The sequence below is a fragment of the Hemitrygon akajei genome, chromosome 16 (genome assembly GCF_048418815.1).
Source record: "Hemitrygon akajei chromosome 16, sHemAka1.3, whole genome shotgun sequence".
In the NCBI taxonomy this organism is placed as follows: Eukaryota; Metazoa; Chordata; class Chondrichthyes; order Myliobatiformes; family Dasyatidae; genus Hemitrygon; species Hemitrygon akajei.
The window spans coordinates 58,040,946-58,060,627 of record NC_133139.1 but is presented as its reverse complement, the minus strand read 5'-3'; the positions used below and the strand labels follow the sequence as shown (position 1 = coordinate 58,060,627).

At 53.7% G+C, this 19,682-nt stretch overlaps 2 protein-coding genes across 3 annotated transcripts in view; both read left to right on the top strand.

Annotated features, from left to right (window-relative positions):
• Window positions 1–19,682, top strand: part of LOC140740076 (RING finger protein 11-like) — a 28,276-nt gene that overhangs the window by 2,345 nt on the left and 6,249 nt on the right. The window contains exons 1-2 of one of the 2 annotated variants that reach the window (XM_073068944.1): window positions 5,335–5,503; window positions 17,736–17,905. In XM_073068944.1, the coding sequence (XP_072925045.1) occupies window positions 5,360–5,503; window positions 17,736–17,905 (314 nt within the window). In that variant the 5' untranslated portion in view covers window positions 5,335–5,359. Of the gene's footprint in view, window positions 1–5,334; window positions 5,504–17,735; window positions 17,906–19,682 lie in introns of those variants that run through there. The other variant, XM_073068943.1, reaches the window with a different exon arrangement.
• On the top strand, window positions 8,498–10,093 carry LOC140740309 (uncharacterized). The gene is made up of 3 exons (XM_073069463.1): window positions 8,498–8,591; window positions 8,640–9,047; window positions 9,765–10,093. Exons 1-3 carry the CDS (start codon window positions 8,498–8,500, stop codon window positions 10,091–10,093), a joined length of 831 nt encoding a protein of 276 aa, XP_072925564.1.

Below are 19,682 nucleotides of genomic sequence, written 5' to 3'. Positions count from 1 at the left end.
TTTAAGGTAGTGATTTAAGCATACTTGTGTCATTGGAAGGAAGTTTGGTAGGTGATTAAAAGGATTTGGATTGGAGACAGAAATATTCTTGATATGAGGAATCCAGAAATTATGGTAGAAACTTTGACCTACTGGTTTGTTCTCCAAATTAAGCTCTTCCTGTTCTGTTATTCCATCAACATTATCTATTCCCTTGTCCCTTCATGTTTATCTTGATTCCTTTTAAATACCTCTACAGGTTCAAGATGTGCATTAGCGAAGTGGAAATGTACCACAGAAAAGTTGGTGGGCATAGTTCATAGGTCAGTGTTTTGGGGATGTAGTCAGCAGAAAGCACATTATTTTTCTTCCTTGAGTTTTTACGACAGTTGGCATCCACACTGTTGCATTACTGCCATCTTCAGGATTTACTGTCCCTCATTGTCCTTTCACTTGACTGCCTAAAGTCATCTTTCCAGTCCCGTCGCCCTTAAAAAACTGAACAACCATTTCCTCCCCTGATCACTCTCCCCACATTCCCATAAACCTTTAACACTGTTCTCTACCAATCCTATTTTGCATAATTGTTGTAGCATTTGTTGTCTTTCCTGTGCAAATTTCCTGCATGAAATAAGGATATGCTCTACTGTTTCAGTCTCCTGACATAGATCGCAAAAAACTGTCGGATGTTTATTTATGATGGCCAGAGTACCATTAAGGTTGCTGTGCCGAATTCTCAGTCTACTTATAATTTCTTGCTCCTTCCACTTTACTCCCCTACTCCTTCCCATATCTACTGTGTTCTGAATTGAATGTAAATGTCTTCCTTTTATTGCTCTATCCCAATGCTGCTGCCACTGTTGATTTATCCTTCTGCACACTGTGCTCTTCCCCTCTGATTGTGATAGTTTAATATTGACCTCTACAGGTCCTTTTTTGACTGCTGCTTTTGCCAGCTTGTCGGTCTCATTTCCCATAATACCCAAATGTACTGGAACCCACATGAATGCGATACTTATCAAGATAAATATTGATAGATATCAAGTGGAAATTAGCAAGATAATGCCGGATTGCTTGAGTGTTTATGCATTTGAAATGTTTGCCATATTGTTAGCACTAGAATGGAGTGAGCAGGTTGATTGTAATAATATTGTGATATGTAGCGATTCTTTATCGGCCCTTGCAAGTGTTAAGGCGGGTACAGCTAGAGGACATCAGGATCTGCTTTATGAAATCCTGTTTGCAAATTCAAGACTGGCTGGACGCACATTGTTCATGTGAAATAAAAGAGATGGTGAGCTGTGGTATCGTGGAATAGATGAAAAGCAAAAATACACTTGACCAATCAGATTTATGTATGGAGCCCCAGTGAACTATATCTGTAACATTACCTGCAGGCCTGGTCTCCTTATCTGTAAGTGTAACATTCTGAACATGGTTGCCTGAGTTTGCGAAACAAAGAAGGGTTGGTTAGAAGGAAGAGCTTAGAAGAATGAAAAGTGATCTCACTGAAATGTATAATGTATAAAATCCAGGCAAGTGTGGTGGTGATGCATTGAACTGGAGTCTTAAATTAAGGGAATGGCCATTCAGGACTGCGATAAGAAGTTTGGAATTACCTGCCTCAGAGGCCTGTGGAGACTCGTTCACAGAGTAAATTAAAGATGGGGATTGGGAGAGTTTTAGTGATGAAGAAAGTTGTGCTAGTCGAACCAACTATGGTATGTATCAAACCACCTACGTGCCTTAGTTATTTCTACCGCCTTAACATATGACACAGTCGGGTTAGGATTACCTAGGACAGAATATCTCCAGATTCATCTTGTGCAATGGAATTGTTTGAGCAGTTTAATGGCAAAGGAGGCATGAGGAGTTATATGCAGGACAATAAATGAAGGGACCTTAGAAGTGTAGATTTATAGAGCGACCTCTGAGTGCAAGTTGACATGGGTGGATACCGTAGTAAAGAAGACAGTAGTATTTGGTGGAGGAGCCATATGTGATATGTGTTGTACAGTTCTGGTCATACAGTGGTAGCAGCAGAAAGCATGCAGGAGAGATTGATCAAGATGTGGCCTGGACTGGAAGGTTGTAGGTATAAGGTGAAATAAACTGACCTTGTAGAGGTTGATAAAACAATGAGATGCACGGATGAGATAGGTGATCAGTTTCTTTTCCCTGGGGTGGGGGAGTGGAGAGCTGTAGGCACAGGTTAGAAACATAGAAACATGGAAAATAGGTGCAAGAGTAGGCCATTTGGCCCTTCGAGCCTGCACCGCCATTCAGTATGATCATGGCTGATCATCCAACTCAGAACCCTGTACCTGCTTTCTCTCCATACCCCCGATCCCTTTAGCCACAAGGGCCATATCTAACTTCCTCTTAAATATAGCCAATGAACCGGCCTCAACTGTTTCCTGTGGCAGAGAATTCCACAGATTCACCACTCTCTGTGTGAAGAAGTTTTTCCTCATCTCGGTCCTAAAAGGCTTCCCCTTTATCCTTAAACTGCGACCCCTCATTCTGGACTTCCCCAACATTGGAAACAATCTTCCTGCATCTAGCCTGTCCAATCCCTTTAGAATTTTATACGTTTCAGTAAGATCCTCCCTCAATCTTCTGAATTCCAGTGAGTATAGATAGATAGATAGATAGATAGATAGATACTTTATTCATCCCCAAGGGGAAATTCAATGTTCCTCCAGTATGATATCACATAAACACAAGACAGACCAAGACTAACTGACCAAAAAACCACATAATTATAACATACAGTTACAACAGTGCAAAGCAATACCATAATTTGATAAGAGCAGACCATGGGCACGGTAAAAAAAGTCTCAAAGTCCCAGATAGCCCATCATCTCACGCAGATGGCAGAAGGAAGAAACCTCCAACGTGGCAAAACTTCCCGATGCAGCCTCTGGAAGCACCCGAGCACAGCCAACTGTGAGTCCGTCCGAAAACTTCCGACAACTTCGTGCCTCCGACCAGCCCTCCGACACCGAGCACCGAGCACCATCTCTGCCGAGTGCTTCAACCCCGGCTCCGGCCACCAAGCAACAGGCAAAGCCGAGGATTCGGGGCCTTCCTCTCTGGAGATCTCTCCGATCGCTCAGTAGCAGCGTCAGCAGCACAGGCATGTCAGAAGTTTCGCCAGATGTTCCTCCGTGCTTCACACATCCGTCTCAATCAAATCAGGATTGTGCACGGCCCCTACTTACAGATAACGGATATTCCTTACTGGAGTGGCCGCTGCGCCCTGCGTCGTCGCGCCAGGAATCAATCTGGTGAACCTTCTATGTACTCCCTCTATGGCAAGAATGTCTTTCCTCAGATTAGGGGACCAAAACTGCACACAATATTTTAGGTCTGAGGTGAGAAGGGAGAAATTCAAAGGAGACTTAAGACAGGTTTTTCACACAGAAGTTGGTGAACATCTCAAATAAGCTGCAGATAAAATTACATTTAAAATGTGTTTGGGACAGGTGCTTGGATTGCAAAGCGATATGAGTCTGATACAGGCAGATGGGATCAAGATTAAGATTAGCTTTATTTGTCACATGCACATTGAAATATACAGTGATATGCGTTGTTTGCATCAATGAAGAACACTGTCCAGTGTGCCTCCTAGATAGGAATCATGGTCAGCATAGATGAATTGGGCATGTTTCTGTGCCGATGATCTGGTCTTGATTCCATTATCAATGTGAACTCTTAATGCTAACAGCCTCATAAAAATGTGTGGGAAGGTCATTGGCCTCGAGTCTGTCACCTACACATCTTAGTTTCACTGGCTTAACATTTAATGATGCAGTGAGGTTAGGATTACCTTGGACAGAGTAACTCTATAGAGTCATCTGGTGCAATACAATTGTTTGGGCAGTTGCAAAATAATTGTAGAACTGGGCAGAGTCTGTGTGGATTCATGAAAGTAAAATCATTTGTATCAAGTCTGTTAGATGTATTTGGACTTTTGGATACCATGTGAGGGGTTATTAAAATTGTAATTTGCTAAAACTTGTCACCACATTCATAGAACAATACAGGCCCTTCAGCCCACAATGTGCCAACCTTTTAACCTGCTCTACAATCAGTCTTAACTCTTTGCTCCTACATGGCCCTTCATTTGTGCCTATTTAAGTTTCTTAAATGTCCCTAATGTAATATGCCTCTATCACCACCTCTTGCAATGCATTCCCATGCACCCACCTCTCTCTGTGGGGGAAAGAAACCTTCCTCTGACATCACCCTTGTACTTTTCTCGAGTCACCTTATATGGCCCCTCGTATTAGCCATTTCTGCCCTGGAAAAAAGTCTCCGGCTGTCCACTCAATCTATGCCCCTTATCATCTTGTACACCTCTCATTCTTCGTTCCAAAGAGAAAAGCCCATGTACTTTTCTCCTGGGTCTGTAATGATGTGAATTTCTGTAGCATTATTATCGAACTGGTGTTTGCTGTGGCTGGTCTTGCAACCACAGGCTTAACATTTCCAGGAATGGGATGGAGAGCGCCAGTGCCAGTCAAGGCTGTTTCTGTAGTCCATCCCCGTAAGAAGAGAGAACAACCATTTGGCTCCAATAGGATTCCCTTTCAAAGGTGATCTCTATAGTATTTCTTGTTTTTTTTTTTAGCTTGGGAACACAAAGTGGCCACTTAATCAACCTGAAGTGGCCAGACAGACCATAAAAAGAGGTTTTGAGGCATGGTGAAACAGCTTGATGTATTTCATGGATATCAGAGTGACCTTTGTAAATAGATGAAGAACTGCAAGTATAGATCAGGAAGATATAAATAAATGTTTAACCACAAGAAAGCATTGGGCTATAAACAGACCTAGGGAAGCAGTTCTGGGTTGAGGATGGATATATAACCCTTAACATAGATGTAGTGCTCTGCTGGGAGAAAGACTTTACTGTATAAACACAGTTAACAGAGGGAATTTATTTAGCAAAACTGGAGTAGGCCCTTCGAGCCATGCCGACCCAGTAACCCCGCAACCCCAATTAACCCAAACTTAATTACAGGACAATTTACAATGATTAATTAACCTACCTGATATTTTTTTGGCCTGTAGGAGAAAATGGAGCACCCAGGGGAAGACCCATATATTCCACGGGGAAAATGTACAGAGCAGTGCTGGATTGAATTCCGAACTCCAGAATGCCCTGAGCTTTAATAGTGTTGTGCTAACCGCTACACTACTGTGGGCCCTGATGTTGTCCATCAGATTTTGTTTGTGTGAAGATATGGGTATTCCTACTGTTGAACTCTTTGTGGATTTTCTTTTCCAGAAAGGAGCGATCCGTGTTTGAATGCAGCAGGCTTTAGAAGACCAAAAGGCAAGGCAATAAAGCTAGACCAGGACAGAGAGTTTAATGTACACCACACGCACACAAGAGAGAGACAGAAAAAGCTGCAGGGAGACAGGAAAACAGCACACCATGGCTGAAAGTAGAAAAGAAAGGATCAGGATTTGGGAGGAGCAGAAAGACAAAAGGGCTCACACACAACCAACTGCTGTAAGTGAGAAACAGTGGTGTGCTGCTGGGTGGCACAGGTGTGGGAGTTTGGGACAAAGTGATTGGGTGAGCTGATGGGGTGCGGGCATGTGATTGGGTGAACTGATGGGGTGTGGGCATGTGATTGGGTGAGCTGATGGGGCGCGGGCATGTGATTGGATGAGCAGATGGGGCGGGGTATATAATTGAATGTGGTGACATAGCATGAGAATGACAGGGGTTATGGGGAAGCATAAATGGGTAAACCAGAAGAGGGATGACTTATTGGGTATATCGGGTCCTGGATGTTGAGTGGCTACTCATACCGGGTCATGTGGGATGAATGATTGCACTGACCAGGTCATGGGGGAATGAGTGATTGGATGTACTGGTTCAGGGGTGCTCAGGATGAGAGTCAGAGTGTACTTTGTCGTGGGCATGAGTGACAGGGCCTATTGGGTTGGGGGTTGGCTTTTTAGTGACTGGAACATGGGGGAAGAGATGTTGGGCTCATGGGGGAAGAATATCTGACCAAATGGGCCAACTGGCTCAGGGGGGACGAGTGACCGACCAACTGGGCCAAACAGCCCACGGGGGACGAGTGACCAAGCGACTGGGCCACGGGGGACGAGTGACCGAGCGACTTGGCCACGGGGGACGAGTGACCAAGTGACTGGGCCAAACTGCCCACGGGGGGGGGGGGGGGGGGGGGAATGACCGAGCGACTGGGTGAAACGGCCCACGGGGGAGGAGTGACCGAGCGACTGGGCGAAACAGCCCACGGGGGAGGAGTGACCGAGCGACTGGGTCAAACGGCCCATGAGGGACGAGTGACTGGGCGAAATGGCCCACGGGGGAGGAGTGACCGAGCAACTGGGCCACGGGGGACGAGTGACCGAGCGACTGGGCAAAATGGCCCACGGGGGAGGAGTGACCGAGTGACTGGGCAAAATGGCCCTCGGGGGACGAGTGACCGAGCGACTGGGCCTCGGGGGACGAGTGACCGAGCGACTGGGCCACGGGGGAGGAGTGACCGAGCGACTGGGCGAAACGGCCCACCGGGGAGGAGTGACCGAGCGACTGGGTCAAACGGCCCACGGGGGAGGAGTGACAGAGCGACTGGGCCACGGGGGAGGAGAGACCGAGTGACTGGGCGAAACAGCCCACGGGGGAGGAGTGACCGAGTGACTGGGTGAAATGGCCCACGGGGGAGGAGTGACCGAGCGACTGGGCCACGGGGGAGGAGTGACCGAGTGACTGGGTGAAATGGCCCACGGGGGAGGAGTGACCGAGCGACTGGGCCACGGGGGAGGAGTGACCGAGCGACTTGGCCACGGGGGACGAGTGACCGAGCGACTGGGTGAAACGGCCCACGGGGGAGGAGTGACCGAGTGACTGGGCGAAACAGCCCACGGGGGAGGAGTGACCGAGCGACTGGGTCAAACGGCCCATGAGGGACGAGTGACTGGGCGAAATGGCCCACGGGGGAGGAGTGACCGAGCAACTGGGCCACGGGGGACGAGTGACCGAGCGACTGGGCAAAATGGCCCACGGGGGAGGAGTGACCGAGTGACTGGGCAAAATGGCCCTCGGGGGACGAGTGACCGAGCGACTGGGCCTCGGGGGACGAGTGACCGAGCGACTGGGCCACGGGGGAGGAGTGACCGAGCGACTGGGCGAAATCGCCCACGGGGGAGGAGTGAACGAGCGACTGGGTCAAACGGCCCACGGGGGTGGAGTGACCGAGCGACTGGGCGAAATGGCCCACGGGGGAGGAGTGACCGAGCGACTGGGTCAAACGGCCCACGGGGGACGAGTGACTGAGCGATTGGGCCACGGGGGACAAGTGACAGAGTGACTGGGCGAAATGGCCCACGGGGGAGGAGTGACCGAGCGACTGGGCGAAATGGCCCACGGGGGACGAGTGACTGGGCGAAATGGCCCACGGGGGAGGAGTGACCGAGCGACTGGGTCAAACGGCCCACGGGGGAGGAGTGACAGAGCGACTGGGCCACGGGGGAGGAGAGACCGAGTGACTGGGTGAAATGGCCCACGGGGGAGGAGTGACCGAGCGACTGGGCCACGGGGGAGGAGTGACCGAGCGACTGGGTCAAACGGCCCACGGGGGAGGAGTGACAGAGCGACTGGGCCACGGGGGAGGAGAGACCGAGTGACTGGGAGAAATGGCCCACGGGGGAGGAGTGACCGAGCGACTGGGCCACGGGGGAGGAGTGACCGAGCGACTGGGCCACGGGGGAGGAGTGACCGAGCGACTGGGTCAAACGGTCCACGGGGGTGGAGTGACCGAGCGACTGGGCGAAACGGCCCACGGGGGAGGAGTGACCGAGTGACTGGGTGAAATGGCCCACGGGGGACGAGTGACCGAGCGACTTGGCCACGGGGGGACGAGTGACCAAGTGACTGGGCCAAACTGCCCACGGGGGGGGGGGGGGGGGGGGGAATGACCGAGCGACTGGGTGAAACGGCCCACGGGGGAGGAGTGACCGAGCGACTGGGCGAAACAGCCCACGGGGGAGGAGTGACCGAGCGACTGGGTCAAACGGCCCATGAGGGACGAGTGACTGGGCGAAATGGCCCACGGGGGAGGAGTGACCGAGCAACTGGGCCACGGGGGACGAGTGACCGAGCGACTGGGCAAAATGGCCCACGGGGGAGGAGTGACCGAGTGACTGGGCAAAATGGCCCTCGGGGGACGAGTGAGCCGAGCGACTGGGCCTCGGGGGACGAGTGACCGAGCGACTGGGCCACGGGGGAGGAGTGACCGAGCGACTGGGCGAAACGGCCCACCGGGGAGGAGTGACCGAGCGACTGGGTCAAACGGCCCACGGGGGAGGAGTGACAGAGCGACTGGGCCACGGGGGAGGAGAGACCGAGTGACTGGGCGAAACAGCCCACGGGGGAGGAGTGACCGAGTGACTGGGTGAAATGGCCCACGGGGGAGGAGTGACCGAGCGACTGGGCCACGGGGGAGGAGTGACCGAGTGACTGGGTGAAATGGCCCACGGGGGAGGAGTGACCGAGCGACTGGGCCACGGGGGAGGAGTGACCGAGCGACTTGGCCACGGGGGACGAGTGACCGAGCGACTGGGTGAAACGGCCCACGGGGGAGGAGTGACCGAGTGACTGGGCGAAACAGCCCACGGGGGAGGAGTGACCGAGCGACTGGGTCAAACGGCCCATGAGGGACGAGTGACTGGGCGAAATGGCCCACGGGGGAGGAGTGACCGAGCAACTGGGCCACGGGGGACGAGTGACCGAGCGACTGGGCAAAATGGCCCACGGGGGAGGAGTGACCGAGTGACTGGGCAAAATGGCCCTCGGGGGACGAGTGACCGAGCGACTGGGCCTCGGGGGACGAGTGACCGAGCGACTGGGCCACGGGGGAGGAGTGACCGAGCGACTGGGCGAAATCGCCCACGGGGGAGGAGTGAACGAGCGACTGGGTCAAACGGCCCACGGGGGTGGAGTGACCGAGCGACTGGGCGAAATGGCCCACGGGGGAGGAGTGACCGAGCGACTGGGTCAAACGGCCCACGGGGGACGAGTGACTGAGCGATTGGGCCACGGGGGACAAGTGACAGAGTGACTGGGCGAAATGGCCCACGGGGGAGGAGTGACCGAGCGACTGGGCGAAATGGCCCACGGGGGACGAGTGACTGGGCGAAATGGCCCACGGGGGAGGAGTGACCGAGCGACTGGGTCAAACGGCCCACGGGGGAGGAGTGACAGAGCGACTGGGCCACGGGGGAGGAGAGACCGAGTGACTGGGTGAAATGGCCCACGGGGGAGGAGTGACCGAGCGACTGGGCCACGGGGGAGGAGTGACCGAGCGACTGGGTCAAACGGCCCACGGGGGAGGAGTGACAGAGCGACTGGGCCACGGGGGAGGAGAGACCGAGTGACTGGGAGAAATGGCCCACGGGGGAGGAGTGACCGAGCGACTGGGCCACGGGGGAGGAGTGACCGAGCGACTGGGCCACGGGGGAGGAGTGACCGAGCGACTGGGTCAAACGGTCCACGGGGGTGGAGTGACCGAGCGACTGGGCGAAACGGCCCACGGGGGAGGAGTGACCGAGTGACTGGGTGAAATGGCCCACGGGGGTGGAGTGACCGAGCGACTGGGCGAAACGGCCCACGGGGGAGGAGTGACCGAGCGACTGGGCGAAACGGCCCATGGGGGAGGAGGTGACCGAGCGACTGGGCGAAATGGCCCACAAGGGAGGAGTGACCGAGTGACTGGGCGAAATGGCCCACGGGGGAGGAGTGACCGAGCGACTGGGCCACGGGGGAGGAGTGAACGAGCGACTGGGCCACGGGGGAGGAGTGACCGAGGGACTGGGCGAAATGGCCCACGGGGGAGGAAGTGACCGAGTGACTGGGCGAAATGGCCCTCGGGGGAGGAGTGACCGAGCGACTGGGCCACGGGGGACGAGTGACCGAGCGACTGGGCCACGGGGGAGGAGTGACCGAGCGACTGGGCGAAACGGCCCACGGGGGAGGAGTGACCGAGTGACTGGGTCAAACGGCACACGGGGGAGGAGTGACAGAGCGACTGGGCCACGGGGGAGGAGAGACCGAGTGACTGGGTGAAATGGCCCACGGGGGAGGAGTGACCGAGCGACTGGGCCACGGGGGAGGAGTGACCGAGCGACTGGGTCAAACGGCCCACGGGGGAGGAGTGACAGAGCGACTGGGCCACGGGGGGAGGGAGAGACCGAGTGACTGGGTGAAATGGCCCACGGGGGAGGAGTGACCGAGCGACTCGGCCACGGGGGAGGAGTGACCGAGCGACTGGGTCAAACGGTCCACGGGGGTGGAGTGACAGAGCGACTGGGTCAAACGGCCCACGGGGGACGAGTGACTGAGTAACTGGGCGAAATGGCCCACGGGGGAGGAGTGACCGAGTGACTGGGCCACAGGGGAGGAGTGAACGAGCGACTGGGCCACAGGGGAGGAGTGACCGAGGGACTGGGTGAAATGGCCCACTGGGGAGGAGTGACCGAGTGACTGGGTCAAACGGCCCACGGGGGAGGAGTGACAGATCGACTGGGCCATGGAGGACGAGTGACCGAGCAACTGGGACACGGGGGAGGAGTGACCGAGTGACTGGGCGAAATGGCCCACGGGGGAGGAGTGACCGAGCGACTGGGCCACGGGGGAGGAGTGACCGAGCGACTGGGCCACGGGGGAGGAGTGACCGAGCGACTGGGCGAAACGGCCCACGGGGGAGGAGTGACCGAGCAACTGGGACAAACGGCCCACGGGGGAGGAGTGACCGAGCGACTGGGCGAAATGGCCCACGGGGGAGGAGTGACAGAGCGACTGGGCCACGGGGGAGGAGTGAGAGAGTGACTGGGCCACGGGGGAGGAGTGACCGAGTGACTGGGCGAAATGGCCCACGGGGGAGGAAAGACAGAGCGACTGGGCGAAATGGCCCACGGGGGACGAGTGACCGAGCTACTGGGCGAAATCGCCCACGGGGGAGGAGTGACCGAGCGTCTGGGTCAAACGGCCCACGGGGGACGAGTGACTGATCGATTGGGCCACGGGGGACGAGTGACAGAGTGACTGGGCGAAATGGCCCACGGGGGAGGAGTGACCGAGCGACTGGGTCAAACGGCCCACGGGGGACGAGTGACCGGGCGAAATGGCGCACGGGGGTGGAGTGACCGAGCGACTGGGTCAAACGGCCCACGGGGGACGAGTGACCGAGTAACTGGGCGAAATGGCCCACGGGGGAGGAGTGACCGAGCGACTGGGTCAAACGGCCCACGGGGGACGAGTGACCGAGTGTCTGGGCGAAATGGCGCACGGGGGTGGAGTGACCGAGCGACTGGGTCAAATGGCCCACGGGGGACGAGTGACTGGGAGAAATGGCCCACGGGGGACGAGTGACTGGGAGAAATGGCCCACGGGGGAGGAGTGACCGAGCGACTGGGCCACGGGGGAGGAGTGAACGAGCGACTGGGCCACGGGGGAGGAGTGACCGAGCGACTGGGTCAAACGGTCCACGGGGGAGGAGTGACAGAGCGACTGGGCCACGGGGGAGGAGTGACCGAGCGACTGGGTCAAACGGTCCACGGGGGTGGAGTGACCGAGCGACTGGGCGAAACGGCCCACGGGGGAGGAGTGACCGAGCGACTGGGTCAAACGGCCCACGGGGGAGGAGTGACCGAGCGACTGGGCGAAATGGCCCACGGGGGAGGAGTGACAGAGCGACTGGGCCACGGGGGAGGAGTGACCGAGTGACTGGGCCACGGGGGAGGAGTGACCGAGTGACTGGGTGAAATGGCCCACGGGGGTGGAGTGACCGAGCGACTGGGCGAAACGGCCCACGGGGGAGGAGTGACCGAGCGACTGGGCAAAATCGCCCACGGGGGAGGAGTGACCGAGCGACTGGGTCAAACGGCCCACGGGGGACGAGTGACTGAGCGATTGGGCCACGGGGGACGAGTGATAGAGCGACTGGGCCAAACTGCCCACGGGGGAGGAGTGACCGAGTGACTGGGCGAAATGGCCCACGGGGGACGAGTGACTGAGCGACTGGGCCACGGGGGACGAGTGACCGAGCGACTGGGCCACGGGGGACAAGTGACCGAGCGACTGGCCCACGGGGGAGGAGTGACCGAGCGACTGGGTCAAACGGCCCACGGGGGATGATTGACCGAGCGACTGGGCGAAATGGCTCACGGGGGAGGAGTGACTGAGCGACTGGGTCGAACGGCCCACGGGGGACGAGTGACCGGCCCACGGGGGAGGTGTGACCGAGTGACTGGGCGAAATGGCCCACGGGGGAGGAGTAATCGAGTGACTGGGCCATTGGGGACGAGTGACCGAGTGACTGGGCCACGGGGGAGGAGTGACCGAGTGTCTGGGCCACGGGGGACGAGTGACCGAGCGACTGGGCGAAATGGCCCACGGGGAGGAGTGACCGAGTGACTGGGCCACGGGGGAGGAGTGACCGAGCGACTGGGCGAAATGGCCCACGGGGGAGGAGTGACCGAGCGACTGGGTCAAACGGCCCACGGGGGACGAGTGACCGGGCGAAATGGCGCACGGGGGTGGAGTGACCGAGCGACTGGGTCAAACGGCCCACGGGGGACGAGTGACCGAGTAACTGGGCGAAATGGCCCACGGGGGAGGAGTGACCGAGCGACTGGGTCAAACGGCCCACGGGGGACGAGTGACCGAGTGTCTGGGCGAAATGGCGCACGGGGGTGGAATGACCGAGCGACTGGGTCAAATGGCCCACGGGGGACGAGTGACTGGGAGAAATGGCCCACGGGGGACGAGTGACTGGGAGAAATGGCCCACGGGGGAGGAGTGACCGAGCGACTGGGCCACGGGGGAGGAGTGAACGAGCGACTGGGCGAAACGGCCCACGGGGGAGGAGTGACCGAGCGACTGGGTCAAACGGCCCACGGGGGAGGAGTGACCGAGCGACTGGGCGAAATGGCCCACGGGGGAGGAGTGACAGAGCGACTGGGCCACGGGGGAGGAGTGACCGAGTGACTGGGCCACGGGGGAGGAGTGACTGGGTGAAATGGCCCACGGGGGTGGAGTGACCGAGCGACTGGGCGAAACGGCCCACGGGGGAGGAGTGACCGAGCGACTGGGTCAAACGGCCCACGGGGGACGAGTGACTGAGCGATTGGGCCACGGGGGACGAGTTATAGAGCGACTGGGCCAAACTGCCCACGGGGGAGGAGTGACCGAGTGACTGGGCGAAATGGCCCACGGGGGACGAGTGACTGAGCGACTGGGCCACGGGGGACGAGTGACCGAGCGACTGGGCCACGGGGGACAAGTGACCGAGCGACTGGCCCACGGGGGAGGAGTGACCGAGCGACTGGGTCAAACGGCCCACGGGGGATGATTGACCGAGCGACTGGGCGAAATGGCTCACGGGGGAGGAGTGACTGAGCGACTGGGTCGAACGGCCCACGGGGGACGAGTGACCGGCCCACGGGGGAGGTGTGACCGAGTGACTGGGCGAAATGGCCCACGGGGGAGGAGTAATCGAGTGACTGGGCCATTGGGGACGAGTGACCGAGTGACTGGGCCACGGGGGAGGAGTGACCGAGTGTCTGGGCCACGGGGGACGAGTGACCGAGCGACTGGGCGAAATGGCCCACGGGGAGGAGTGACCGAGTGACTGGGCCACGGGGGAGGAGTGACCGAGTGACTGTGCCACGGGGGACGAGTGACCGAGCGACTGGCCCACTGGGGAGGAGTGACCGAGTGACTGGGCCACGGGGGACGAGTGACTGAGCGACTGGGTGAAATGGCCCACGGGGGACGAGTGACCGAGCAACTGGGCGAAATGGCCCATGGGGGAGGAGTGACCGAGCGACTGGGTCAAACGGCCCACGGGGGACGTGTGACCTAGTGACTGGGCGAAATGGCCCACAGGGGAGGAGTGACCGAGCGACTGGGTGAAATGGCCCACGGGGACGAGTGACCGAGCGACTGGGCCACGGGGGACGAGTGACTGAGCGACTGGGCGAAATGGCCCAGGGGGGAGGAGTGACCGAGCGACTGGGTCAAACGGCCCATGGGGGACGAGTGACCGAGTGACTGGGCGAAATGGCCTACAGGGGAGGAGTGACCGAGCGACTGGCCCACGGGGGAGGAGTGACCGAGCGACTGGGTCAAACGGCCCACGGGGGAGGAGTGACTGAGCGACTGGCCCACGGGGGAGGAGTGACCGAGCGACTGGCCCACGGGGGAGGAGTGACCGAGCGACTGGGTCAAACGGCCCACGGGGGAGGAGTGACTGAGCGACTGGGCCACGGAGGAGGAGTGACCGAGCGACTGGGCCACGGGGGACGAGTGACCGAGTGACTGGGCCAAACTGCCCACGGGGGAGGAGTGACCGACCAAGTGTACCGGGGCAGGGTTTGGTTGAACCATTTGGATGAGAAGTTGTAAATATAACTGGTGTTGGCTGGTTGGGGGAAGTGAATGGACTTTGGTGAGAGGTGTGCACATGATCCATTGGAAGAGTAGGTGTGCATAAAGGTACAAGGTGCTGTTAGATTTGTTGGGTTAGCATGGAATTAAAAAAGTAATTGAAGGAGAAAGAATATCTAAGGAGAGGGCAATTGGACAATCTGGATTACCACTGGGAAAATTTCTGTAAACTAGACTGCATCTTTGGCTCACCTGCCAATCACTTCCCCCTGGGTTCTCTCCTTTCCCTTTCTATATCATTTTAACTTCCTTTCTCTTTCTACTCTCATCTCCTATCAGATTCCTTCCTCTCCTGCCCTTTACCTTTGGCTTCACCACTTGGTTTCACCTTTTACCTTCTAGTTTCCCCTCCCCCCACCTTTTCCTGAAGAAGAGTCTTGGCCCACAACATGGACTGTTTATTCATTTCCATAGATGCTCCCTGACACAAGTTCCTCCATCATTTTGTGTGTGCATGTGTGTATGTGTTTTTTGGATTTCCAGCAACTGCAGGATCTTGTGTGGTCAAGTATTTTTGTGTATTTTTTTTTGGGAGTGTGTGTTCCTGGGCCAGCTTTGCCGCCCTGAGGAGAGTGAATGGTAACCACCTTCCTGAACGTCTTGTCTGTCTGGGGTGGGGGAGCTCTGTCAGTGATCTTCTGCAGGGAGTGCATGGGTCCACAGCAAAGGAATACTAAGATGACTAGAGTGAGGGTAAAACCAAACAGGCAAAGAAGATAAAATATGCCTGGAGTCGGAGGAGGTAGGGAAGGTCTTTAATAAATACTTTGATTCAGTATTCACCAGTAATAGGGACTTTAACGAATGTGAGGACAACTAGAACAAGCTCATACACTGGAACATGTCAGTGTTAAGAAGGGGGATTTGCTGGATCTAGAGGAAAAACACTAGGATAAATAAGTCCTGGGGACAGATGTTACAACAGAAAGTGAGGGAAGAGATTGGTGCACCTTTGGTGATCATCTTTGTGTCCTCACTGGCCACAGGAATAGTATCAGATGATCGGAGGGTGGTAAATAGGGATAACCCAAGATTTATGAGCACTTAGAGAAGCAGAGTCTGATTAGTGATAGTCAAAATGGCTTTGTGAGGGCAGGTTGTGCCTCACAAGGCTGACTGAATACTCTGAGGATGTGACAAAACAAACTGATTAAGGTAGAGTGATAGATATGGTGTATATGGATTATATTTTGGCTTTTGACAAGGATCTTTATAGTAGGATCATTCAGAAAGACAGGAAGCATGAGATCCAGGGAAACTTTGCTGTGTGGATTCAGAATTGGCTTGCACACAGAAGGCAGAGAGTGGTCAATGGAGTGTATTGTGCTTGGAGAACTGTGACCAGTGGTGTTCCACAGGGATCTGTTGTGGAACCCTTGGTTGTTTGTGATTTTTTAAATAAATAAATATAGGGCTTGAATGAGGAAGTGGAAGGGTGGGTTAGTAAGTTTGCAGATGAAACAGAGGTTGGTGGTGTTCTGGATATTGTGAAAGGACATTGACAGGATGCAGAGCTGGGTAGAGAAGTGGCAGATGGAGTTCAACTCAGAAAAGTTTGAAGTGATTCACTTTTGAAGGTCGAACTTGAAGGCAGAATACAGGTTTAATGGACAGGATTCTTAACAGTGGAAGAACAGAGGGTTCTTGGAATTCGTCAATAGATCACTCAAAGTTGCCGTGCAAGTTGATGGAGTACCTGAGGTGTATGGTGTATTGGCCTTCATTAGTTTGGGATTGAGTTCAAGGGTTCTGAAGTAACTTTGCATATAACAGCTCTATAACACACTGGTTAGACCACACTTGAAGTATTGTGTTCAGTGCTGGTTGTTTTATTTTAAGAAATATGTGGGAGCTTTTGAGAGAGTTCAGAGGAGATTTACTAGGATGCTTCCTGGATCAGAGAACATGTTGCTTGAGTTACATATCATGCTGATGTGGAAGTATGTGACAATGAGCAGAACAGCCCTCTGGCCCATGTTGCTGTGCTGATCAAGATCAGTAAAACCCTTCCCTCCCACATATTGCTTTGCTTTTCTACCATCCATGCACCTAAGAGTTTCTTAAGTGTTCCTAATATTTCTGTTTGTACCACAATAACATTAAAGACTGCTTACCATACTTGTATTTGACACTCTAGCTTAATGATATTCATTGTTTAGTTGCTAAAGTCTTGATAACTCTGCTAATTGATGTTGGCTTCTGAGTTTGCTATTTGGTGTGATACCTTAATGATATTTTGCTCCATGAGCCTATCAACCTCTGCTGAATATACTAACAATTTGGCTTCTACAGCCATCTGTTGCAATGAATTCTACAGTGTCAGCATCCTCTGGCTAAAGAAATTTCTTCTAATCGCTGTTCTAAAGGGACATCCCTCTACTCTGCGGTTGTCTGCTGATCCTAGACTCCCTGCTATAGGCCTTTCAATATTTTATAGGTTTCAATGAGATCCTCCTTTATTCTAAACTCCAGTGAGTACAGGCCCAGAACCGTCAAATAATCCTAATTCATTAATCCTTTCATTCCCAGGATAATTTTTGTGAGCCTCGCCTAGACCCTCTCCAATGCTAGCACATCCTTTCTTGGAAATAGGGCCAAAAACTGCTCACGGTACTCCAGTTGCAGTCTGACCAATGCTTTATAAAGCTTCAGGATTACATTTTTGATTTTGTATTCTGTTCCTCTCAAAATGAATGCTAGCATTGCAATTGCCTTCCTTACCACTGACTCAACTTGCAAGTTAACCTTTAGGGAATTCTGCATGAAGACCCCCAAGAACCTTTGCAGCTCTGATCTCTGAATTTTCTCCCCCTTTAGAAAATACACATGTATTCCATCTACCAAAGTGCATGACCATACACTTCCCTACACTGTATTTCACTTTTTTGCCCATTCTCTATATCTCTCAAGTCTTTCTGCAGACTCCCTCTTCCACAACACTGCTTGCCCATCTATCTTCATATCATCTGCAAACTTGGCAACAAAGCCATCAATGCCATCATCTAGATCATTGACACATAATGTGAAAAGAAGCGACCCCAACACTGACTCCTAGCTATCAGCAGCGAACGAGGCAGGAGTTATGGAGGGTAATAAACATTTACATCTATGGAGAGTCCTGATGAAGGGTCTCGATCCAAAATGTCGGATGTCTATTCCCCTCCATAGATGCTGTCTGACCTACTGAGCTCCTTCAGCTTTTTGTGTGTTGTTGGGTGAAACTCCAGGTTACCCGAGAAATTATTTCCACGTGTTTCAGGAGCAACCACGAGTTCCAGTTTATCACCCAACACCGAGCCAAACTCGCCTGGCAACACAGCTGACAGAGGATGAACAAATCCGAATAGCACAGAGGCTTGGCCTAATCCAGCACCTTCCCAAGGGCAGCTTTGACAGAGGCAGGGAAGCCCAGAGCAAGAAGATCAAGGAGTGAGTATCCTGGTGGTTAAAAATGACTCAAACTGTTATCCCAGAGCATTCTAGGGGAGGACAGAGAGTGACTGTCCAGGTAATGACAGCTTGGTGGTTAAATTACTCAGACCATGATCCCAGGGTTTATATTGTTCTGTGGTTTCTGGGAATTTTAACTAAACAAACTACCATCGATCATGGTACTACTGGGTTGTGTTTGGTTCACTGGCAGGGGGTTACTTTTATTTAATACTTAATGACCTGTCACCAAACCTCTCCACTTTTCACCCCCCAATGTCCTACCATATTTATATTTATTTAGAGATACAGAACAATAACAGGTCCTTGAGGCTAAGTAACCTACTAACCCATGGAAGTAGATGGATGATATTAAAACATGCAGTCAGGAGGAGAATGTACAAGTTCTTTACAGATGATGGTGGGAATTGAACCTTAGTTGCTGGCACTGTAATGTGTTAACCACTCTGCTACCTGAATTTAATTTGTTTCTGGGCTGCAGGCATTTCTTGCTGCCTTTGAGAAGCTGGTGAATCACTGTTGTCTTTATACTGCCTCAGCATAGCATTGGGCCATTAGGTCAGGAGGAATGTCCATTAACAATGAAGAAGAAATGGTTTGTTTCCATGTCAGGATTGCTTGTGTCTCTTTATCATCTTGTACACCTGTCAAGTTACCTCTCATCCTCCACTGCTCCAAAGAGAAAAGCCCTAGGTTGCTCAACCCATCTTCACAAGAAATGCTCTCTAATCCTGGTAAATCTTCTCTGTACCCTTTCTAAAGATCCCACATCCTTCTGTAATGAGGTGACCAGAACTGAACACAATATTTCAAGTCTGACCAGAATTTACAGAGTTGCAATACTTCACTGCAGCTCTTGAACTCATTTCCTCAACTAACAGACCATATGAGTGGAGGCCAAGTCTCTGGATGCTTTCAAGAGAGAGCTGGAGCTCTTATAGATAGCGGGTTCAAGAGATATCGGGAGAGGGCAGGAATGGGGTACTGATTGTGTATGATCAGCCATGATCACAGTGAATGGCGGTGCTTGCTAGAAGGGCCGAATGGCCTACTCCTGCACCTACTGTCTATTATATGCTTTCTCATCAACCCTATCAACTTGTGTGGCAGGTTATTTTTCCTGTAAATGCCTGCAATAAAAAAATTAATCTTGGGGTATATGGTAAACATAAACATTGATAATAAATTTACTTGAACTTTTACCTGCTTTCAACTCCCATGTCTGCTGCTTCAGTGTGGAGTTTGCTCTTTCTCCCTTATGGGTTTATCCTGGATATTTTAGTTTCCTCCCTCATCCAAACTATATGTGGGTTGGTAGGTTAACTGGCCCCTAGTACATGGGTGAGAGTTAGAATCTGGAGGCAGTTGATGAGAATGTGGGGAGGATAAAATGAAATCGGTGAACATGGGTATTTTTTCTAAGGTATATCAGATGGGCTGAATGACCTGTTTCTGTACTGTTTGCCTTCGGAATGATAATTCTGAATTGGCTTCTCCATGTTCCAGATTGTGATCAGATATAAAATTAAACCTGGTCCAGCCTCGGCCAGACTGAATCTCAACAGCTTTAACCTATTCAGTGATGTGACCTGACTCGACCCCAAGGCTTTTACACTACACTGTGTCCAACAACTGACCTGAGTCACTGAACATGCACGCCTTGCAGTGTCACTCGCTGTCTCTGCAATGAGCACTTGTCATTGCCTGTTTGTGGTACTCACGCACACAGAAAACTGATACCCACAGAAATACCTCC

What these genes read in the sequence shown, in the direction of transcription:
- LOC140740309 (XM_073069463.1), top strand. Translation starts at nt 8,498, where the DNA reads ATGGCCCACGGGGGAGGAGTGACCGAGCGACTGGGCCACGGGGGAGGA. An exon ending in ACGAGTGACCGAGCGACTGG is followed by an intron (nt 8,592 to 8,639) that starts GTGAAACGGCCC and finishes TGGGCGAAACAG; the next exon opens with CCCACGGGGGAGGAGTGACC. An exon ending in AAACGGCCCACGGGGGACGA is followed by an intron (nt 9,048 to 9,764) that starts GTGACTGAGCGA and finishes CCCACGGGGGAG; the next exon opens with GAGTGACCGAGCGACTGGGC.